The sequence below is a fragment of the Dipodomys merriami genome, unplaced genomic scaffold, assembly GCF_024711535.1.
Source record: "Dipodomys merriami isolate MVZ:Mamm:240054 unplaced genomic scaffold, mDipMer1.0.p SCAF_10, whole genome shotgun sequence".
NCBI lineage: Eukaryota > Metazoa > Chordata > Mammalia > Rodentia > Heteromyidae > Dipodomys > Dipodomys merriami.
In genome coordinates this window covers 27716247-27741704 of record NW_027202271.1, presented here as the reverse complement: position 1 = coordinate 27741704, position 25458 = coordinate 27716247, and the positions used below count along the sequence as shown (strand labels likewise).

Below are 25458 nucleotides of genomic sequence, written 5' to 3'. Positions count from 1 at the left end.
GACTGCAATAATCACACTGGAATGCTTTATACTGAAAAGAACATTTTGACTGAAACTCCATTCAGCAAACATGTATCGAGCAACTGCCATGGGCTGGAAACAAAAGATATCCATCTATCCCTTATTTTGTTTGAGTGTAGAAAGGGAAGAAGACATTTAGCCAGCAGCCATATAGGTCAAACCATGATAAATACTCAGAGGTAGAGAGAAGCAGAGCATCAAATCCAAAGAAAGGAAAAATCCCAACATTTGTTGTACACTGTTTCCTGTCAGGGATGGTATTCAGAACATTTCATGATCTATAGGACCGGGAATTTTACACAAAGTGGATAGTGCCTGTAGAAGCTGGGGTAGCTTCGTGAAGAGGCAGACAGCACTCTGTAAGTGGTTAGATCATTGACTTTTCCAAGGACTTCTGAGGGAGGTATGTCAGGCACTGGTTATGGAGAGACATGGGTGAAAGAATCAGGGGTGGTGAAGGGCAGCAGCTTTTGTCAGCTACTTTGAAAGGATATTACTGTCTTGACCTGGGTATAGTCTTTCTTGTGCAGAGCCACAGCAGATTAAACATAATCATCTTCCAAAAGTTACAAGTAAAACTTAAGATAAAGAAGTACCATAGTAGGGAGGGGATTGAAGCATATATGCAAACATGAACAATATCTCCCTCTTAAACCATATCTCCCTCTTCCCAAAGCCCATTGTCTTTCCTATGCAGTGGTAACTAACACTATCTGATGGATAAATCCAGAAAAGGAGAAAGAGAAGGATATCATCATCATGGTTTGTAGTGAGAGGACCTCTGGAGCTGAGTGGTAGTGTTTGCCTAGCATTTAGGAGACCTGGACTTGTTCTCCAGCATAGAAAACAGAAGTAAAAATGTCTCTAAGCCAGGCGTGGGTGGCTCACTCCTATAATCCTAGCTACTTAGGAGGCTGAGATCTGGGATCATGGTTCAAAGCCAGCCCACGCAGGAAAGTCCTTGAGACTCTTATCTCCAATAAACCACTCAGAAACCGGGAAGTGACACTGTGGCTCAAGTGGTAGAGCACTAGCCTTGAGCTGAAGAGCTAAGGGACAGCACCTCAGCTCAGAGTTTAAGCCCCATGACTGACCAAAAAAACAAAACAAAAACAAAAAAAAAGGGTCTTTAAACATTGTCCATATCATTTTTTTCCCGGTTACTTTCCTTTCCTTTTTCCCCACATCATAATCAAAAGAAAATGATTTTTAAGCCAGGCGCTGGTGGCTCACGCCTGTAATCCTAGCTACTCAGGAGGCTGAGATCTGAGGATCGCGGTTCAAAGCCAGCCCGGGCAGGAGAGACCGTGAGACTCCTATCTCCAATAAACCACCAGAAAACCGGAAGTGGCGCTGTAGCTCAAGTGGTAGAGTGCTCGCTTTGAGCTGAAGAGCTGAGGGACAGCGCCCAGGCCCAGAGTTCAAGCCCCACGACCAACAAAAAAAAAAAAAAAAAAAAAAAATTATTTTTAAATAAAAATAAAAGTTCTAAATGGGATCAGGTACAAGGGTCTATGAATGAGTTTCAGGAATAGTAGAATTCATGTTTCTGTCTCCAGCCAACGTGTAATAGCAAGGAATATCAAGTGAATCACCATTTTCTCCTAATTTTCCAAAGTGACTGCATAGTTCCATTAGAAGAAACAAAAAAATTCTAGCAGTAAAATATATGTATTATGATGTCATACAATGCAACATTCTGAAAATATAACATAACCACCTGAATTTCAAGACTTCAACAGTAAGTAGCTACTCTTTGACACTTACATATATATTAATATCAGATGAATGGCATGCCTCCCATATACATCTGTAAACATTTTGGAGAGACTAGAAACTACTACAAATGTTAGGCACCTACCTATGACGGACATTACAGGCAAAACTTTAGAGACCAGCAGGTCTGGCACACATTTCAGTAGCATGGCACTGGTTTAGATCAGGCTCAGGATCCAGGTCTGGCTGTTGCTTTTTTATAGCACTGGTCAAGATCATTTCCTTGTTCTATTATTTTCTCATCCAGGTAATGAGAATATTAATAACACCAATCAGGTATACCTTTTATAAGTTATAGATATAAGATGGTGATGAAGAGATCTATAGCTTTTGCACCAAAGCCAGAACCATGGCCTCTGTTTAGTTCTTTCACCACTTACCTCTTCTTCCTAGCTGGTCTCTGTCTTCATTATTATGCCTGGAGCCCTCTTAGCTTTACTGTTTTCTCCTCTTCATATATAGCTTCCTAATTCCATCTATCAAATAAGCACAAGTATAAAGATGTAGAAGTAGATGGTTCTGGACACTTGCCTTGTTTTAATAGTATATCAAGTAAAAATACATAGTGATTCCAGCACTGCTCAATCAATCCAGAAAAAAAAGGAAACAAAGGAAAGCAATACTTCTACTTTATGCCATTTTAGGTCCATACTGTAAGTTCCCTAATATATTTCCAAAGACCAGCTTATACTCAGAGCCATAAATGATACTGACCATTTCTTGATCAATCAGCATGGTTGCAAAGCTCAGTATACATAAAGCCCAAGGAGGAATAAAGAATAATTTCACTTGTAAAAAGTAATTGCATGTGATAGTGAGGCATCCCTGAATCTCATCATCTCTTCCTATTTAACTGAAACCTTGTATACTTTTTTTGTGTTTAGAGTGTTTTGAAAGATGAATGGACATTGCAGCTCATTTTTGAGAAAGCCATGGCAAAGCCAGTTACGAAGCATCAGGTTAGCACTTCTGCACTTTGTCCTCCAGAGCCTTTATGCCTGAACAACATCTTCTTTAACAGTGATGGCTCCATCCAGTATAAAGAAAAGCCATATTCCTCTGCCTCTGAAGCCCTAAATGCTTACATTGATGATTTTCACTTAAGCTGTGAGCCTCCTGATATTAATGACACAAAGGCTAGCCTGGATCCGAGCCCTCTTGAATTTCTTGCTAAGCCAAACAGGGGTAAGCTTTCATTATTCTGGGTTCAGTTTACAATTATCCATAGAAAGCTGATGTTTGAAGAGGATATATTCTCTTAGAAGTACTTTTTCCCTCTTTAAGAAGTAGTTGTCTTGAAATTTGTGAATCTTTTTATGAAATTGTTACAAAATGTTTCCAAAACTTTATTTTTGCAACGTATTTCTTTGATTTGAAAGATGATTAGAGCCAAGCTGCATTAATCTCAGAGAGGCAAAGCTCTAGCTCTTTAGTCTATAGCCTTTGGTCTTGTGACTGAAAGTATTAAAGAGTTACTACTAAAATTGTCCATCTGAAGTTACCCCTTCATACGATAATAATAAATATTAGTAATACTTCGCATGATTATAGTGGGAGCAAAATGAATGAGGAGACCTAAGTTACTCACTTATGGGGCTGCCAGGTTCCTTCTAGGGCAAAGTGAAAAGAACAAGGTTGTGGTAGAGGTCAGGTAACTCAAGGCTTGGTTCCTTCTTTGCTAGTAATGGTGGAGATTGAACTGTACCAGCTGCATAACTTTTAAACTCTGTTATGTAGATAACTGAAAATAAAATTAGCTTATTCAAATATTTCAATATTTTTCATTAAAAAATGCTATTTATAGAAGCTGAAAAGAATCCCACCATGAAACTGAAGGTGAGTATGAATGTAAATTGTGACTGATTGACTTCGAAGCCTTTGGGGAAATAAATTTGTCATATACTAGCTTCTTTTATTTATATGAGTCAAGTCATAACAGCACTATCAATAATTTAAACACCTGTTTCCTTTAAACGTAGTATTTTTAAGACGGTGTGTCGGTGTCTACAAAAGAATATTAGAAAATTATACGTTACAAAATTAAAGTATCATTTATTGTTGCTGATTTTAAACTATTATGCAAACAGTTGCATCCATTGCCTGCTATACTTGACATGCAAATTTAGAATATGCGAAACAAATTCTTACTGTTTTTCCAGTGAAAATATGAAATGAGTTGTATGCAAGTGAAGCATGGTCCACACAGAGAGAGCCGAACTTCTTCATGCAAAGTTATCTGCTTATCATATTTGTCATGGTTTGATTAGCAGGAGGAATGATATGGGAATGGAGTGTGAAAGTGTGGTTTAGACATCTATATTATCTGTGCAATTGAGGGGCAAAATATATTGTAATTCATTCAGTAATACTTTTGGTAGTCCTCACAAAGATTTTCATTCTGCTTTTGAGGTTTGCTAGTAGAGTTGTTGTTGTTGTTGTTTTTCTTCCTTGAATCCACAGGGAGTGAATCCACAGGAAGAAGTCTGTGTGGCTGGCACTGGATAGTGACCTGGGTTGTGACACACACAGTTGCTTTTCCTCTGGGTCCTCTTGAGTTATTAACTCCATGATCAATGTTAGTTTTATACTTGTTCATAAGGAAAAATGAAGTTAATTTTTTCTGATTTTAAAATTAGTACTTATGAATGGCAATAAAAGTTCAGAAAATATGTAAGGAGAAAACAAATGTAATCCCAATACCAGAAAAAATAATTCTTTCTTCTGTATAAATTTCCCCCATACGTGTGTATTTGTGTATCTGTGTGTATAAGTATTCATGTATCCGTAGTTCATGAATGTCATTTCATGACATTCTGTATCTTCAAGTTACATGGCTCTGTTGTATTCAGTTATCTATCGGGGCACTTTGGTTGTCACATATATCTTTTTTGAGAAGGTCACTATTGCCAACATCACATGTACATACTTTCCTTGAGATAAAGCCTTAAGATTGGAGATTCTAGGAAAAAGTCAATGCATATTTCAAAGCTTTGCTTCATGTTGTTACAATGTCTTCTAGAAAGGACATCTGTGCTCTGTATATTCCTGCCTATGTAGCGGGAAGGGTCCTCTCCCTCCACCCTAGCCATGCCCTTGACTATTGTCAGCCTCTGGACTCCCTGCCAATCTGCTGGGGAAACAATGTTGCCTGTATTTATTTAGCATCTGTCTCTTTTTGGGTTCATTGCCTGGTAATAGTCTTCACTTGATGTATATCTTTATTCCATCGAGAAGTTATTTTTCTGCTAGGTATGATGCAAACTCACTATTTTAAAAATAATTCTACTTACCACTTTTATCATAACCGGAAACTCCATCTGTATTTGGGCTTAGTTCCTGTTCTTTTTTTCTACCAATCCATGTGTACCATTTCTGTACTTCATCATTAAATTTTAATTATACTAATTGTTCAACATCTTGGTTGGAATGGAATGATGGTGGAGGTGTTAGTCATGTCTCCTCATTTAGTCTTTCAAATGGACTTCAGAATTACTCACAATTTCCAAATCCTGGTGTTTGGATTTACTTAGAATAGATTCCTCACTGCCCTCTTGGGCCCTGCCTCATCCCCTCCAGCCCCAATCTCCACTCTGCTGTCAAAGTAATCTTCCTAAAGCCTTGATCTTCTGCTGTCATTTGTAGGATACTGTAGTTACTTCCCATCATCCTCAAGATAAGGCTCAAAGTCCAGGTTGTCTTAAGGCCATTGGAGTGATTGTATATTCCCATTTAGCAGTCTGCTTTGATTTCTCATCTCTGCGTGTGCATGCGCATGCAAGTGCATGCGCGCGCGCACACACACACACACACACACACACACACACACACACACACACACAGAGCCACCTGGTTTACTCTGTTTCAGATATCCCAAATTGGCTCTGGTCCACTGTGTATACATCATGCTCTGGGCTCCTATTTGCCTTTCATTTGCTTTCTTCCTCTCATCTCTGGTAACTTCTTCTGGCCTCAATTTAGGTGTCACTTTCCTGGCACTTCTCTGCACCCTGTACTGTCTGGTTTAGTTATTTCTGTTGTGCCTTTTGTTAGTGCCTGTAATACCCCTAGGATAGCATTTAAAGTCCATTGTGTGGATTTTCTCCTACACTAGATTGATAGGACCATCTGTGTCTTGTCTACAATTGTACTTTACCTTTTAATGTGAAGCACAATGTCCAACACGAGGCAGACTGACTCACCATTTTGATGCCAGTGGGAGTTCCTTTAGTGATTCCATAATTCAGGAATTCCAGAATTCCTTTGACCCAACTGCAAAGAAGCCCATACCCATATGTCTCCCCTTGATCTGTTATTTGGGTTCGTCGTTTAGTGCCAACCTACTACACGGTAGCATTGGTACTGGTGGCATCTGTGCATTCCATGCAGTATCTCAGGTGTGACGTTTCTACAGGCCAACTGAATGGAGCTAAACTGACAAATTGCCTACAGGATTACTCTTTTGATGGGTCAAATAAAGCTGTCTTTGGCTAAAAAGAGAAAAACGTGACTGTGTCTAACCATGTACTTAATAGTCAGCTTATTATATCCTAAGTATACACTTAAGCATTGCACAGGAATATTGGGCATCACAAAGTTAGATGTTCGTACTTTAGAATGTCTTATTTCTAATTCGCTGTAATGGAATGGAATTTTTCTTGTTCTTCTTGTGTGTGGGACTTTTTTTCTCCACTCGACCATGGGTTTTACATTCTTTCCAGGCAATATTTGAGGATTTTTCTTTCCTTAAAAGTTAAGTGATTTTCCTTTGCATGGAAATGTGCTTTGGGAGATCCAGAGAGAAGATTCTCTTGAAAGATTATGGCAAAAGCCTTGAAAGGCTTTTGCTTGAAACATTAATCCCTTGAATACTTCTCTTTCAGTTTTTATGCTCATATGTGGGAAAAAATGATCCGGCAATGCTATAATAGCCTATTTTGTGGATGAGAGAGCTGTGCCTCTTTCAAAATAATAAAAAATCATAACTATTGATTTGTATGTGGACTCATCTGGAAATCAAAGTAGACTTTTAATGGACATAAAAAAGAAAGTATTCTTACCAATCTCTAAACCAACTTTGAGTCTTTTGTCCTACTTTGTATATCTCTGGGACATTATGTTATATAGTCTATTCCTACTTTTAAGGCAGAGAGATAAGGAATCCACTCAAAAGTCATTTCATCTCATTCTCAAGATAATAAAGGGGTTTGTTGTTTCAATCTCTAGTACCTTTGAGGTTGAACTGACAAACTGCATATATATAACACCTACTTGGTGCCAAATAATGGAATAGAATTAAGGATGGAGAGTCCGGCATGATCTCTGTTTTGAGATGCCATGATCTCTGCCTTCAACAATCTCATAGTTTGTGGGAAATTCAAATAATCATAACACCAGGTATTGCGCCGCACATTGGGGCAACAGGCACCCATATTGAACTTCCACTGGAAGCGAGGGTAATCACAAGGTTGTCCAGAAGAATTTTGAAGGCCAAGTATTAGATAGGCCAAAAGAGAGAGAACATTCCTGAAAGGAGACTGGGACATAGACATGCATTTAGGAGGTCACTGATAATTCACGATAGAAAAAATGAAGTTTCCTTAGAAACTTGTCTTGGATTCAGTGTTAAATTTTTCAGTGTTTAATCAGCTGTTCTCTATAGCTTTTTCTTTTAAAAAATAGTCTTTTACTCTAGAAAATACAAAAGTTTAGAATTTGAGGTTAGTTCATGTTGAGCATATTGGCTTATACCTATAATCCCAGCTACACAGTAGTAGACAGATCACAGTTCAAGACCATCCCAGGCAGAGTTAGCAAGACCACATTCTCAACAAACTAGCCAAGTATAATGGCATAGTTTTGTAATCCCAGACATGCTAGAGGCCATAGATAAAGGTTTAACATCAGAGCATCCAAAAAACATGACACCCTCCTATCTAAAAAATAACCTAAAACAAAAAAAAAAATGATTGAAGATATGGCTCGAATAGAGAGGATCTGAGTTTAAGCCAGACTGCAAAGAAGGGAGGGAAGGGAAGGGAGAGAAAAAAAGAAGAAAGGAAAGGAAAGTGAGAGAGAGAGAGAGAGAGAGAGAGAGAGAGAGAGAGAGAGAGAGAGAGAGAGAGAGAGAGAGAGAGAGAGAGAGAGAGTAAAAAAGAAAAAGGGAAGGAAGGAAGGAAGGAAGGAAGGAAGGAAGGAAGGAAGGAAGGAAGGAAGGAAGGAAGGAAGGAAGGAAGGATCATTCAAATAGATAATATTTTGGGCTGCTAAATTTGTCAATCTTTTCTATGGCTCTTTCTAACTCCTAGAATAATTATTTAATCTCTTCACAGCCTACATACTAGATAAAGTATTTTTCTAAATTGCTACCCACACTTTCTGAGCCTCCTGAAATGGCTCTACATTCCAGCCGGTAGCTGGTCACTGATGTCCTGCAGAGCACTCTGATCATGCTTTGTACTTTGTCACAGACACCATTTCTTCTTCCCAGAAGAACTTCCTACACACACACACATACACTTTCAGCTAGCTAACGCCTGCCTACCCTTGAAAACAGTGCAGCTCAGCCATGCCCAGCTCTTCCTAATTCTTTTCTGCCTCTGTGGTCAGCAGCCACCAAAGTTCCTATACAATACTATCCCTTGTGGTATTAATGTCCTTAGGACTCTATTAATGATAGTAGTCTACCACCAATGCCTAATACTTTAAGTACATATTATAGAACACCATGTATATGATATCTATTTGCATATATAAATATGTTTGCTACAAAAAACAATGCCTAGCATTTATGTATCAGGAACTACTATTTACTTTATCTACATCTTATCAATGAGTTCTCACAGCCAAACTCTATTATCCCCAACTTTACAAAGTCACTAACATACTTAAAGCTCACAAGGGCCCAGAGAGCTGTATATATTGCCCTGGGTTTGTATCCAGGTACTTGTGCTCACATTCTGGGCCAGAACTAGAACACAGCACTGTATGTATTTATAATCCAAGTAATGGGACTGAAAATTGCTGAAGCTGAAAGAGAAAAAGAATGAGTTCTAAGACTCAACTTAAACATACTCTTTATAAAGGCCCTGAATGTAATCAATTTGGTTGTATTCCTTGATTTACCTTAGTAGGAACTAATTAATGAATAAGAATTAGAGCTTAAACGACAAGAATGTTATTAATTTGGGCGAGAAGCAACGAGCTAACTGAGAACCTCCCACCCTGTTCATGCTTTGGCTGTTTTTATACAAACTGTTTTGGAGGCAATAGGGAGGAAACTTAAGTGGTCAAAGCCTGGATTCTAAGAACTAAGCCTGGATTCCCACACTCTGCTTGCCTGCCTTGTATTCCTGGGCTGGTTACTTTCATCTCCTTCTCTCTTTCTTTTTCATGCAAAATGGGAAAGATAATACCTTTCAAATGCAATATATTGAAGATTAAATAAAATTATATATGTGACTGAACCAAAAACAGTTCTGTGTCATATTGCCAGTACCCCCAAAATAATTTTTTTACCTGGGTGAAAAAAATCACAATGTAAAATATGGCATTTCTCCATGCTTTTGGCCCTTTCTTTATAAAACTCTTTGCTTTCATTCTCACATCTCATAGAGATTCTCACTCTCAGGAGTAATATTTTATGGGGACAATTACATCGTTGCCTGAGGGTTAATTGTTCTTATTTATTTATTTATTTATGACCTTAAGTAGTTGCACAAAGGGATTTCAGTTCAACATGTCAGTTTGTAATTACAAGGCATCTTAATCAGTGTCACCCCTTTCATCATTCTCCCCATCTCTCCCAACTCAGTTCAGCCCATCAGTTTACTTGATTCCATTTACACACCACACACACACACACACACACACACACACACACACTTTTGTTTACCCTTGCTCTCTCCATTCACCAACACTCCCACTGCCTTGAATTAAACACCTCCATGACAACACATATTTCAGTTTCCTAATACTCATTTTGTTAAACTGTAAGTTAATTGTTCTAAGGCATTAACACCATCAACCCCATGCCCTGCATATACCATATTTTAATTAATACATTTGTATATATATACATACATATAGATAGATATATATGTATGTATCAGCCTGGGATGGAGTATGCCTCTACATGACCCTCAGAGTTGCTCTATAAGGTGCCAAGGGTTGGTTGACAGTACACAGAGGTATTTTCACTCTTCCCAATGCAGCTGATACTGGCATGGATTTTGTGGCACTTTGGGTAAAATAGTGATTTATGTTGCCCAAGTAATTTTACACAGTTCAAGTAATTTATTATATCAGAGTTTTGCCTGCTTAGTTATCTATCCCAGTTAATCTCGAAACTTGAAGCTTTATACTGCATTTATTTATGAGCTTCCATTTCTGTTGGTCCTGCTTTATCATACTGTAGACACTTATGCTGGGAAATCTTGTGAGTAGCCAAGGACAGGGAGTACTTGGGAGAAGGTGAGGAGAGGAGGAATCCCTGTGAGAAACGGCTTCCTGGCAGTGCAGCTTTCCAGTGGACAAAATAAAAGCCCTAGATTCTTACATTGAACATAATTACTTTCTCTAGCTCTTTATTACCTTTTGTAAATTGAAAGATACCAAGAGGAAATACAATATTATTAGCAAAAAAAAGTTGGGACATAATGAATGAAATAGAATTAAGCTGTATGCTTTAGATATTGTTCTCAGTTGTTAAATATCATTGTTAATAAGTATTACATACAATAAATATGCATATAATATTACATATAATAAATAAATCCAATGAGAATGCATAGGTGGGCATGTGTGTTCCAGAGAATAGCAAAAAAACCACTTTCACAAGGCTATCTGTAACCTTGTGTAACTTCTCTATACCTCGGAAAGATTATGTAGCCAGTTCGTCATCTTCCCAAATGCGCTGTCATACTGTTTTAAATCTTGTTATTTACCTCCTTTTCCTTATTGTTTCTATTCCTCTGTCCATCTCTATTTTTGTTGTATTTTTGTTGCAATAGAAACGATATTTCCTGCATGTGACACAAACATACACATTTGCACATACATGTCTCCAGCTTGCACAGCATGTAGTGGACTCAACAGTGGGCGTGCCTCTCTGGGGCTTTGCTGGACCAGGCTAGGTGCGCCACCCCTACCCTATGTATTGCCATCAATAGATGTGACTCTACCACTCTTGAGCATCAACCCATGTTACTCTCCTAATCTACTCAGACTGACATAATAAGTAGGTGAACTGGTGGTGGTGGTGACTGGCAATCCAGTGTCCTGTACTGGCAAAACATTGTTCTGGGGAGACATGTCTTCCTGGCTTGCAGATGGCCACTCTCCTGCCATGGTCACACCTGGTGGAAGAATGAGGACTTCGTTATCTTTCCGTTTATAATAAGGACACCAAATCAATTGGATCAGGAATCCATCTAACTCCATATCTATGAAACTCTAGTTCCTCCTCGCCTGCCACCTGCAACCACCATCCTTCTGCCATGTTGCTTTGATTTGACGACTCCTACATGGCACACACAAGTGAAGGCAGGCAGTATTTGTCCTGTTGTGCCTAGCATATGGCCTTCAGGGGTCCCCCATGTGGTAGCATTCCTTTTTAAAGTCTGAATGGTATTTTCACTGTGTATATTCCAGCTTTAAACTAAACATTTTGTTTCTCTTTTTATCCATCCATATTTTGGCTGTTGTGAATCATGTGTGGATAAACATAGGTAGGCGTCTTTGAATTCCTGTTTTAGATTATCTTGGTTGGTATCATGTTTTTATGTTTGTTTGTTTGCTACTACTAGAGCCTGTGGACTGTCCTTTAGCTTTTTCATCCAGGACTGGTTAATTGGAGATAAGAGTCTCCTGGCCTTTCCTACAATTTGAACCACAATCTGATCTCAGTCTCTTGAATAGCTAAAATTCCAGGCATGTGCCACTGGTGCCCAGCTATCATCATGGTTTTTATCTTGGATTTCATTGATTATTCATTCAGGGTGAAGAACTGATCTTACTTTTATCATTATCGGCCATTGACATTTATATTTGTTCTGCTTTAAAATGCATGTTCATATATTTTACCAGTTTTCCTAATGAGTAACTTCCTTTTGGTTTGTGTGTTAATTCTTAGGAGTTATTGGAGTTACCTGGAAATTAATCTCTTTTTTTCTTTTCTTTAAGAAATGCTTTTGTTTTTGCAGTAGTGGAGATCAAACCTAGCACTGTGCACATGTTTAGTCAGCACTTGTTTACTGAGCCACATACCTCACTATCACCCAATTCTTTGTTTCTTATACACATCTCTTGATTTGGGGCTTGTCCTTTTCTGAGATGTTTTGTTAGGTAGAAGCCTTCATTTTTAATGGAGTATAATTTCTTCCTTGGAAAGATTAGGATATTTAATCTTTCAATTTCAGGTAGACGAAACATGTATTTCAGGAAGTAAAGTAGAAATTACAGAAAGTAGAAATTACTTGACATTACTTGAAACTTCCTTTAGAAAATACTTATTGTGGGTTATTTGATAAATACAAGACAATGCAGCATTGACAGACAAGTAATACTGACAGGACACATGCAGAGATTTCCCATAGACAGGAGGCTGGTCTTGAGACTGCCACTACTTCTATAGATTGAGTAAAAATGATCTTCATTAGTAAAATGCGTTGATTGACCAGAACTTCTTCACTTTTTTTCTAAGACTGAGTATTTAAAAGGTTTTGCTATGTTAAGCCTCTCAAGAAAAACTGTAGTAGAAGGAAAGAAAATGATGTTTAAATTTTCCTAAAGCTAAAAGAACATAATTCATTTCCAACCCTGATTCTTAAGACTACATCCTGGAGAGAGTAATTTTTCATCATTTCCAATAAAACCAACTTCAGATTCCAGCTAAAGCACTTGTAAAGGCAAAGCCATTTGTTGAAGGTATTTCCCTATAATTAAGATGACTCTGCAGAGAACACTATAAAAAGCAAGTCTCCCATGACTGGCTGCAAAACATAAAACACTGAAATTGCTAAGTAATACTATAGATCTCAAATTTTATATGTATATTTAGAACTAGTCTCATAAAAGGAATGATTATTTAACAGTCTAAATTCCCAAAAATGCTTTTCATAGTGGGAGAAAACATGTAACACATATTGCTATGCTTCCTTCTCTATGGATATTAAAATGTAAATTCCCACCTTGGAGCATGTGGAAAATCTTCCCATAGAGTGAATCCTAAATTAAGTGTGACAGGTGATTTAGATTAATCACTACATATTACTGAGAGAGAGAAAAAATTTTGTAGTTCAATGAAATGTAACACCACACTAAGGGAAAATGCAAAGGTGGGCCATGTTTGAGGGAAAAAAATTAACAACACGATCTTTGAAAAACTGAAGAAAAGCATATGAATCTTATTACTTCTCATTTCTCCCAGGGTTACCAGGATTCTACACTACTGAATGAGAAGTTTTAAAAGTCCTTCAGATAATACTGTCAAATGTGCTTTAAAAAAAAAAAAAGTATGTCACTTCACTGCCATTGACAACTTCATTGTAAGGCTGTGCTAATCAAGATGAGTGAAACCAGAGGGTTGCTCACATTGTAGCCAAAGCCACACATGAGAGCAGCTACAGCGGCCTAGATTCAAGAGTGTCTAAGCTGGAGCTGGTGGCTCACACCTGTAATCCTACCTACTCAGGAGGCTGAGGTCTGAGGATCAAGGTTCAAAGCCAGCCTGGGCAGGAAAGACTGTGAGACTCTTATCTCCAATTAACCACCAGAAAAACAGAAATGCCTCGGTAGCTCAAGTGGTAGAGTGCTCGCTTTGAGCTGAAGAGCTGAGGGACAGCGCCCAGGCCCAGAGTTCAGGCCCCACGACTGACCAAAAAAAAAAAAAAAAGAGTGTGTAGTATCCCAACTCAAATCTAGTTCTGTCACTTACACAGAAATTTGGGTAGGTATTAACCTAAAAAGCTTTTACTCTTTATATGTCTTTACAGAATAAAGGAATAAAGCTTGATCACTATGATGAAGTTTTTGTTCTTAAAGACTGATCTTTGAAAGTGGAGGTATGGCTCAAGTGGTAGAGTGCCAGTCTTGAGAAAAAAAAAAGCCAGTGAGCCGGGCACTGGTGGCTCATGCCTGTAATCCTAGCTACTCAGAAGGCTGAGATCTGAGGTCTGAGTTTAAAGCCAGCCCAGGGAGGAAAGTCCGTGAGACTCTAATCTCCAATAAACCATCAGAAAAACCAGAAGTGGCACTGTGGCTCAAGTGATGGAGTGCTAACTTTGAACTGAAGAGCTGAGGGACAGCTCCCAGGCCCAGAGTTCAAGCTCCACAACCGTCCCCCCCCAAAGAAAAAGCCAGTGAGCGTACAGGACCCTGAATTCAAGCCCCAATACCAGCATTTAAAAGAAAAAAATATCTTAAAAATTAAAATATTCTTATATCTGCTGTAGAGACTGATAGATTCTTTATTCTGTCCTTTAGTGGACTTTGAAGAGGATATATATGCTTCCTGAGCATAGATCCCCCATAAACTCTTTTTCTTTTTTGGGGGAGGGTCCGGTCGTGGGGCCTGAACTCTGGGCCTGTCCCTCAGCTCTTCAGCTCAAGGCTAGCACTCTACCACTTGAGCCATAGCACCGCTTCCAGCTTTTTTCTTTTTGCTTATGTGGTGCTAGGGAATCGAACCCAGGGCCTCAGGCATGCAAGGCAAGCACTCTACCACTGAGCCACCTTCCCAGCCCCCCTCCCATAAACTCTTAAGTGTTGTACTTTACTCAGATATTCATAGAACAGAGCAGAGAAATACACAGTTATCTTAAATTTTTAAACCTTGGATTTAAGTATGTGTTTGGGGGAATCTTGGAATTCCTCAAAATAACATGTATTTGTATTTGGGTATGTACTTTTTCTGGAATTCTTTATCTTTCAGAACATTCTTTTTATTTTTTATTTTTTATTTTTTGGTCCTAGGCCAGGACTCAAACTTGGTACCTGACAATTGGCTATTATTCTACCAAGTGAGCCAAGCCTCCCACTTCATCAGAACATTCTTAGAGATTTATGACCCCCCAAAATGCTAGGAATTGTAATATGAGACCAAATAACTCCTCAAAAGCAAGACTGGACTGACCAAATAATATAAATTGACAAAGAAATCAGTCATATGAATGGGATTTAGTACTAATCATCTGAAATGGGATAAAAGAGGACTACAGAAGTAAATACTGACACCATTTAGGAAGGAGAGGATATTTTAGTTAAATTTTGAACATTTCCTGTAGATAAAATAATGTATAAAAATACTTTACAATCCTTGGCACAAGGATTTGGCTTCAGTTCTGTCACTTTTGAAGCTCACCTTTTGACAGTCCTCTGCTTAGATAGAAATGCCTGCATCAGCTGAACCCCAGGCTGGGACCACCACACTGCCGGTTTGTCATCAGTTCCCCATAGTAATACTATCACATGTCCTCTTCCTTTCCTTACATCAAATCTGAAATTTCCCGTGGCTGAGCAGTGTATATCAAATGGAGAGAAAAGTTATGCCTCTTCGAATGCTTCCTAAATAGCGGAAACAACAACAACAAAAACCATGATATGTCTTTATCAGTGTCTTTATCAGTACTACTGCAATCACTAAGATGGTTTTAAATAGATGGTATTTTCATGTCAGTTAATTTTCAGGCACTATTTGAATACCATCTTTAATCTCTCTTTTATCAGGTCATTTAGTAGAATCAATCAGCAAGTACTTTATACCTACCTGTAATGCATAAGATGCTGTGTGGAGAAGGAAAAAAAACAGTAATGAATAAGAAATAGCCCCAGTGATTTTTCAATGAAGTTCATTCTCAGAGAAATCTTGGCTATCTTGATTATGTTGCTGCCATTTCTCTTCTTTTATTCCCAAATTATCCCAGTAAGCATCACTCACATACATGGAGGTTTGCTTTTACAGGAGTGCATCTTGTCTGCATGGTCATCTCAGTAAAATCTTAAGAAAAGCCATTCCCTCTTCCATAGAGGCCTGCTTCTATTTGGGAACATCTTTAACTGCACTAAAAGACAGTGAAAAAAAGAGAGAGAGCAGTGAAGTACAGAAGCAAGCCATTATTGCTCTGTACTTCATAAAAGAGTAACAGCCATTCTTACACCCGCCCCCTGCTCTTGTGGACCATGCATTCTCATGATGGGGAAACAGCCATGTTTGGGATGCATACCTTCTCAGGGCCCAGGAAGGTATCTTCCATGATGTTTCCTACTAGCTTCTCGGAACCCTAAGATTTTCATCTGTCAAATGAGAGTCATTCATTCCCTCAAAACAGGTATTTTTCACACAAAATAAACCCTGTAGTCCACCTTTTTCTCTCACAAGAGTTTAAGCTCCTTGAGGCAATACAGCAGAATAAAATATCCAGAGAGACTTGATTTGAGAAGAGGGATTTCTGAAGTTTTTTTTTTTGTCTTTTATGTCTCCTTCAGTACCTACCTACCAAAAAATAACTTTATTTATTATAATTACCAAATTAAAACATGCCTGAAGACTCCAAAGCCTTGTTCTTTATGTGTATAGTAAGTATTTCCAGGGAGAACTTAAAAAAAAAACACACTTTTTTAGGTCAAAATTAAACTATATTGTATATAAACTAGAATCATGAAGCAGTTTTTCACACAGAATTTCAACATAGAGATATAAAAGATGGATGAATTTGCATGCTTTCAAATGAGGGCTCCATGTATATTTAAAGAATTCTTTGCTCCATGGAGGAGTTCCAGTGTGGGTTAGACATGCTTTTAAGGATATGCTCTTCATCTGTAAGCTAGTTACATTTATTTTTATCAAGTGGCGTATTTTAGTGCATTGTTTTACATCTGTTTTAATAATTAACCATGGCACTTTCCCAATGTTTCTACATTCTAACTCTTCCAGAAATTGACTTCTATATTTTAAAAACAGAAGTCCCAGCTGAATGTTCACTTGAACTAAAAAGCTTTAAAGTAAATATTTTGACTCTAGCTTATAATTCAAAGTCCTAGAGCTAGTATTCAGTCACTGAAGATACAGCACAGCAAAATGTAGACTTCTTGTTTGAAGGGCACCAGCAAGCTGCATAGGAGCTTCTGTCATCTTCTTCTGCTTCCGGAAGACTTTGATGGTGGCACACTGATTAACTCGGGGAAATTCTGATCATCACGTGCTAGACATCAGGCCAATTGAGTCACATTTTCCTGTCACAACCATAGGAATCATGGGTGAGGGGACCACTGTAGCCAGAACCCTTTCCAATATGTCTGTCAACTTCCCAAGGATATGCTTGAGCAATTTTTTATTGTGAAAATACTGTACAGAGGGGTTACAATTACATGGGCAAGGTAATGAGTACATTTCTTATTAAGCATTGTAGCCTCCTCCTTTGTTTCACCTTCCCATTCCTTCCCATCCTCCCCCTGCGCCCCCTCAAGCAAATTTTTTTCTTAAAATAGAACAATGCAACCTAGTGTTGTTGCTTCCAAAATATTAATAAACACAGATTCAAATTTTACCAACTAATATAGATAAGGGAAGAGCAGGGACCTGACTACAGCATTCTGTCTCGAAGAGTAGATCTGGCATGTGTCTGATGATGACATTCAGCAAATGGCTGTGGAGTCCTTTCTATGTGTGTATAATGATGCAAAACAGTCTCCATTCCTGCCATTTGAAGGGAGGAACAGTTTAGTAGGGAAAAAGACATTAATGAAAATGACAGAGGTGGATATTTCAGAGCTATGACTGTTTATATAAGTTCCTCAACTCAACATGAGTGGCCTTGTGGCCTGATAATGCTTTGTTCTCGGGAGGCTATCTTCTCTATGGTAGAATGTTTAACATCATCTCTGGGCTCTAAACACCCAACCTCTCTCCCAGGAAATGGTAATCAAAAATGTCTCCAGGTATGGTCAAATGTCCCCATGAACAGAAGTAAGGCATTTTGAAAGAGAATATATATAACATGGAAGCAACCTAAACTGACAAAGCTTTTCCTAGCTGCATGGCGACATTGGTAGTAAGCTCTGATGATGGGGGCTGTGAGAAGGAGGGAAAAAACGAGAAAAGGAAGTTCTTTCAGGTTCTTTCTGTGGGCCAGGTCTCTGCACATATTATCAATAGAGGGTATCTCAAGTGCAGTGTTCAGATCCTGGTAACACATTGTTGTTCACTGTGGGGATGGGGATACAGAGGCACTCAAGGAATTTGTTTTATGTTTTTTATTGTAAAAATAGTGTACAGAGGGTTACAGTAACATGAGTAAGGTAATGAGTACATTTCCTACTGAGCATTGATACCTCCTCCTTTGTTTATCCCCTACATCCCTTTACTTCCCAGCTCCCCAACTCCCTCCTTCCCCTCCCCAAGTTGTAGTTTGTTTTCAACATAGTGTCTTGTACATCTCATTGTAAAATAGGTCAGCATTTTGTTATTTCCCTTCCCCTCCCCCAATTAGAAAAATGTATATACAAGATGCAGGCCACTAACATCAAATGCAGTGAAAACAGGGGTTGTACTGTGGAGGAAGAACATACAAAAGAAACAAAAAAATCACATAGTACATTTAAATATGTTAAAAACAGTAGCAAGAAAGAAATAAAACCCTATCTTGGGATTCATTTCACTTAACGTCATCTTATATGGTCATATGTACATAACTTTTGACCTTTTCTACATGTCCTAGACTTATACTAGTAATTGCAAATAAGGGAAACCATGGGACCTATGTTTCTTTGGGCCTGGCTTACTTGATTTAATATAATTTTTTCCAAGTTCAAGGAATTTTTGTTGAAATAGTAATGTCAATCCAACAGGCACCATCATAAGTACGAGGGAATATCAATATGACCAAGCTACATTCAGTCTTCTTAAAATAGAGTGAAGGGAGCTCTCATTCTTGGGGCTGGGGCAGGGGAGAGGGGAGGTTGCAGCTTCCTGTGAAGAGAGGTCTGTCATTCAAAATATAACCACAGCATATGCAGGTGGCAAGTGTACCTGACTTTCCTCAGCTGCTCCAGCTAGAGTCGATTGTTCTTTTGTAGCTCCTCGGTTTCTTTTTTTCTTTTTGTAGTATTTTGTTGTTATTGGAGAGATGATACACAGAGAGGTTACAGTTACATGAATCAGGTAATAAGTACAATTCCTTTTGAACCGTGTCTTCTCTTCCCTCACTCTCTCCCTGTTTTTTCATCCCATTCCTACTCACAAGAGTACAGTACATTTTCCACATAGTGTCTACTGAATACCACTGTTGTGTTTATTCATGTTTGTCCCTTTTTCTGTGCCTCCCTTAGACAAACTAACAAACAAGGCCAAAGGAAAACAAAACTGCAGCAGCAACTAGAAAGCTATTTCTTGTTTCCCTTTCTTTAAGTTTATTTCATAAACTATTATTTTATATTATCACATGCTATTGAGCCTTTGTGATCCTGAGATTCTGTGCTTGCCCTTAGAGCTCTCCTACTTCCTTGTTTCCAACAAACGGCCCCATGTGTCATGGGACTGTGTCTCACATATCCCAGAAGAAGTCACTGTGCCCATAGGGACAAAGTGCTCTAATTGTATAAGATTAGATCTCAGCAACCTTCTCTCTTTAGAGAACACATTATACAGGTACAAAAGATTGCATTTAAATGACATGGATTTGGGATGAGGGAGCAGATATTTCCCAAGGTAAATCCAGATATCTTGGAAGAAAAGTAAAATAAAATGGCTGCTAGTTAGACAAGAATGTCACTACAGTAATTCATCTCATTCACCCTTCCCAGCCCCACTACGGTCAACTTTGACAGTGGTCAGACAGGTGCTTGGCACATGGAAGATATTCAATAACTACTGTGAGTATTTGTGGAATAAGTGAATGAATGAGCAAGTAAACTGATACCTTTTTAAATATATACCTAGCTTGTGAGTTGAAGAAGATTCATGGAAAATAGTTAAAAGTCTTTTTGGTGGTACAAGCTAGAGATTTGGTAAACTTGGTTGTTGTGTTGAATTTTGAGACTGCAGTATCTTCTCTAGTACAGTAATACATTATAAAGGTGGACAGCAGCACCTGCCACAAAGAAATCCTCTGATTAAGAGCCAATAGTATTATTGTCTATCAAAGGCAAGGTGAGCTGTCTTGAATGATGAGAAAGAATACCTAATATTCTTCATCAAAGAAAAGAAGATAGCATTTTGAATGCTCTAAAAGACAGATAATGGCTCAGTAGCCAGGAGCAGGTTAAGCAAGAGTCTGATCTTATAAGCATCTGTTGTTAGAAAGTAGGCAGGAATAGTGCGTGGTGACATTTGCAACTTAATGTCCATGCAAATGAATAGCTGGACCAGGCAGGGGCAGTCAGAGAGCAAGAATCCTGGCAGATAAAATTAGTGCCAAGTTCCCAGGTGTCCCAAATCAATGCCCTTTCTTCTTGGTACCTGCAGAGTCACCTCTATAGTGAAAAAAAAAACCCACAAAAAAACAAGACTCTCTCTCCTCAGGATTCTGTGCTAATTTCCAGAACTGGAAAGTGTGGAATTTTGATTATACCTCTTTCTAATTGAAATAGTAAGTTCTCACCCTGCCTGGCTCCCTGGGGAAGGGAACAGAAGGCTCTGGCAGAAAGAGGACAGGAGAGAATAAGGGTAGGGAAGACTGATTGGACAAACGGTAAACAAATGTTTTCAGGACATGTGTTATACAGATACTCCTAGCACTGCTGGTCTGTGTTCTAACCATAGAAAACATCTCTAAAGAGATGCTACTTCTCCATGCCCATTTACTATTCACATTCAGAACATATAACCAGAGATATGTCCATATGTATTAATATATTAGTTGGCATTAATATATGCATTAATTTAGATCCAACTTCCATTTGATTCTTTCAGTTGTTGTGTTAGTTTAAAAATAAACTTAAGCCAGGCGCCCGTGGCTCACGCCTGTAATCCTAGCTACTCAGGAGCTAGCCTGGGCGGGAAAGTCTGAGAGACTCTTATCTCAAATAAACCACTCAGAAAACCGGAAGTGGTGCTGTGGTAGAGCACTAGCCTTGAGCTGAAGAGCTGAGGGACAGTGTTCAGGCCCAGAGTTCAAGCCCCATGACTTATAAAATAAATGAATGAATGAATGAATGAATGAATAAATAAATAAATAAATAAATAAATAAATAAATAAATAAATAAATAAGTGTTGGGGCTGTGCCCTGAGTTCAAACCTCAGTACCACAAAATAAATAAATAATAATAAGTAAGTAAATATACTTTTGATAGCAGTACTGGAGTTTGAATTCAGGGCCTCCCAGTTGCCAAACAGACATTCACCCACTTGAGCCATCCTCACAGTCCGTTTTACTTTCGTTATTTTCCAAAGAGGTTCTTGGCTGTTTGCTCAGGGCCAGTCTCAGATTGCTGGGATCACAGACATGAGCCTCCATGCCCAGTTGTTGAGTTAAAATAAGCTCTTGATAACTTTTTTGCTTGGGATAGCCTCAAACTATGGTTTTCTTGAGCTTTGTCTCTTCAGTGGCTGGAATTACAGATGTTAGCCACCATATCTGGACTACAAATAAATGTACCTTCAATATGCTTTTGAAATGATATGATTGCTCTTACCTCTTCCCAGCTCATTCCCACACCAGGTGTGGTTTTCTCCCCATCTCTTATTATTTGGGTCTCAGCCCAAGTCAGCTCTATTAGAGGCATTTCTCTCTGGTAGGACCTCTTCCCTCCTACTCATAAAATCTGAGCATCTGTAATTTATAGTTGACATGAAAGAAATATTTTACTGCTTATTATATGGAAGACATTTGTAAATGTCACTATATATTCTCTGTTCTATTAACATTTGGCAACTGTGTTAGATTATCTTAATCTTATTTACCTTTTGGAGTTTCCACTTACAATTTATATTTGTCAATTTTTTCACATTGAAATGAAAAGATTAAATTTGGGGGAAAAAAACCCTACATATCTGGACACAAACTTCGAAGTTAAGTCCATAATTTTGATTTTTTATTTTATGTAAGTTTTCAGAGGAAATTATAGGAAAACTGATACTAATTGTGGCTTTCCATCTTATCTAACTGACTATGTTTTTATGTAAGTCTGTATTTTATTATAAGTCCCTTTAACTGGATGAAATGATTATAGCATTATAAGTTCTAAAAAAAAAAAAAAAAGAATGCTATATAATATCACATGAGAAAATCTGCCCCTTTGGAAATAGGATACCCAGCCCAGATCAGAGGAGTTTAGTACAGAAGCATCTATCTAAGCCATCTGGATTCTTATAGAATCTTAGAGACTAGGGTTTGAGCAAGACTGGTTAACAAAACCAAAGCACATACCTACAGAATTTGACAGACCAGCTGAACATTTGAAGACCTATCTCCAAATGTCAGAGTTACAAACATGGTATTAAGATAGATATTAACATGTGCCCTTTACTTGTTGGGCCTTTTCTGCCTTATGTTTTAAACAAAGGACAACATTAGAAGCTTACTACCTCCAGCAAACCTGTTCTCCTGGAAAAGAAACTTAAATATCTGATCTGAAAGTAAAATATAGCTGTGCATTGGTCTCCATTTGCATTTGGCTTTTAAACATGGCTAAACCAATCATGGATTTTCACTTTGAGCTATTTCTGAATGTTATGTTGGAAATCAGCTGCAAATGTTTCATCCTCTGGAACAAGTTAAATTGGAAATCGTGCCTATGCTAAATGAAATATACCCACAAGCATGCTTTACTATGAATGAGAATCTCAAAAGAAAAATGTACTTATCACATAACTTTCAAAGATCAGCTCCATTGTATGAGGATGTTCACGCAGGGAAAACCAAATAACAACCAGAGTTTTGTTAAAAAGGGCAAGATATATGAAAATGAATGTATATGGTATTAACCATCAGCCTAGCACGTACTTCAAAGAATAATTCTGATTCTTTGCTATGTGTCCTTAGCGTAAGTGATTACTAAACATGCTTTATTTCTCTAATATATTCAGAGAGAATCAATAAATTATATTTATTATGCAGAAGCAAGAAACATTTCACAATCTATGCAGTGTTGAATTTCAAATACATCCATTTTGCTTTAAAATGTTGCTCTACTTTTACTTTTTTCTTTCTTTGGGGATTAATTCACAGCTGTAGCAAACTATTACATACTTTGGCTTAAAATTGTAAATCATATTTTACATATTTTTTACTTTTCCAGACAAGGTATTTTGTTTCAATATTCACACCAAAATAAATGACAATGGCCACTGTGCAACATAATCTAGCCCTTGGAGGAAGGAAATGCAAGCATAGAAAAGGGAAACCCAGGTGCAATGGTTTTTCCTACAAAAGTTGATAACTATCCAAAATCAAAATAATGTTTAATTTGTGTGACATTGGAGAAGACTTTTTAAATCAAATTAACATTGACTCCTGCATGGTAAAATTGTACTCTTTTTGTTCCTCTTTATACCTGGATATTCCTGAATATTTGGATGAACTGGAAAGGAATCCAGAAAAGAAAGATAGAGAAAAACAAGGAAGGAAGGAGGAAGGGAAAAGGGGAAGCAAGGATAGAGAAAAAGAGACAGAAAAAGAAAGAAGAAAATAAATGAATGTTTAAAGGATATATACAACAATAAAATGTGACAAAGATTAAAAATAACTGGAAAATAACAAAGTTAAAAGAATTTAAATATGGCTATTATCAGCCATGACTGAGAAACGGAATTAAGGACCAACTTAGGCAGTTAGTCACTTAAGTACTTTGATCTAATTGCAACCAAAGATGCATCAGAAATTAAGAAGAGATATTTGTTTTGAATCCTTAAAATAAATATGGTCCATGCCTACTTGGAATGTATCAGAGGTTTGTTAGAATGAAATTGCTGTCATGATTTCCAGAAGCACAGTTACAAAAAGGGAAACTAGATGAATTAGGTTTCATGACAGAAAAAAAAAAACTTTTGAACAATTTTGGAGTTTATGTTGAGGATCCAATTCGGGGCTTCAGGAATGCTAGACAAGTCCTTCTACCACTGAATGGCACACCCAGACTGTAACCTAAAACTTAAACATCAGATTAAAAAGGCAGCCATAGATTGGAAGAAACAATTTGTAAGTTATATGTTTGTCAAAAGATTAATGACAAATATTTTTTAAAACTTTTACAACTCAACCCACTTCAAAGATGGCAAAGGATTTGAATGGTTATTTCACCAAAGATGATATACAAATGACCACAAGAAATGATATTCAACAGTGCTAGTCATTTGGCATTTGCAAATGAAAGCTACAATATAATAATGATTAATATGCATAAGAATGGCTAATTTTTTAAAGGAAAGCATGATTAATAAGAATGAGGAGAAATTGGAACTCTTGTGTATTACTGGTGGGAGTATGAAATAGTGCAGCCATTTTGGAAAATAACAGTTTCTCAAAAAGCTATGCATAGAATTCTATATGTTCCAGCAATTTCACTCCTAGGTATGTATAAGCCCACAAAGCTGAAATCTTGGGCTCAGATACAATAGCTAAGAAATGCTTATGACCCAAACATCCATTAAAAACCTCGAATGGATTAAAAAGTCCATAACTACACATGGTAGACTGTCAGTCAGCCAGATCTATAAGATAACATGTACAGTAACTGGGCAGACCATTCTGCTAAGTGAAATAAGCCATAAACAACAGGATAGACACAGTGTGATTCTAGAATATAGGCAAGTTCAGAAGGGCCAGAGAATCAATGTGTAATTACTGAGTTTCAGTATGGGAGGGTGACATGTTCTGAAGAGGAGAGTGATGATGATTGCATAACACTGTCAATGGACTTAATGTAATAAACTGTACCCTTAAAATGGTTAAAATGGTCAGCTTTGCATTCTTTATAATCTACCACCACAGGAAAGCATTTAAAATGGAATCAATGTGCCTTTCAATGTGTAAAATTCCCCCTTTCGACTTGTTTCAGTGTTCCTTTTCTCATATGTATATAAGATAGGTTGAGCACATTCACCTTCGTTCACCTTCTCTGTTTACACTCCTCCCTAACAGCTAATACTTGCCCCCCAAAAGATCCTATCTTATTTCCTTATAAACCAGTTTTACTTCATACTAATTATACCACTTCACTCCCTTTTTCAGAATTATAAAATTTGGGGGTTGCTGAGTCATAGGGGAGCTCTATGTGGAGTCTTTTGAGGAACCTCCATATTGTTTTCCAAAGTGGTTGAACAAGTTTACACTCCCACCAACAATGTAGTAAGGTTCCCTTCTGTCCACATCCCCTCCAGCATCTGTTGTTATTGAAGTTCTTGATTATAGCCATTCTAACTGGGGTGAGGTGGTATCTCAATGTTGTTTTAATTTGCATTTCTTTCATGGCTAGAGAGGTTGAGCATTTCTTCATGTGTCTATTGGCCATTCTTATTTCCTCTTCAGAGAAGTTTCTCTTTAAGTCTTTAGCCCACTTATTTATTGGGCAGTTGTTTCTTTGAAGATTTGTTGTTGGGGGATTTAATCTTTTGAGTTCCAGGTATATTTTACATATGAGACCCTTGTCCGTTGTATGGCTAGTGAAGATCTCCCAATCCATGGGCTTTCTATTGATCTTGCTAGCTATGTCCTTTGCCAAGCAGAAAC

At 37.8% G+C, this 25458-nt stretch overlaps 1 protein-coding gene across 15 annotated transcripts in view; it reads left to right on the top strand.

Annotated features, from left to right (window-relative positions):
* The window catches only part of Grip1 (glutamate receptor interacting protein 1), a 620737-nt gene that overhangs the window by 404774 nt on the left and 190505 nt on the right, over positions 1-25458 (top strand). For 6 of the 15 annotated variants that reach the window (XM_069988231.1, XM_069988223.1, XM_069988194.1 and 3 more), the window contains exons 1-2: positions 1740-1762; positions 2682-2982. The exons of the other annotated variants lie outside the window; for them this stretch is intronic. In XM_069988231.1, coding sequence (XP_069844332.1) covers positions 2730-2982 — 253 coding nt within the window. In that variant the 5' untranslated portion in view covers positions 1740-1762; positions 2682-2729. Of the gene's footprint in view, positions 1-1739; positions 1763-2681; positions 2983-25458 lie in introns of those variants that run through there. 15 annotated transcript variants of the gene reach the window in all.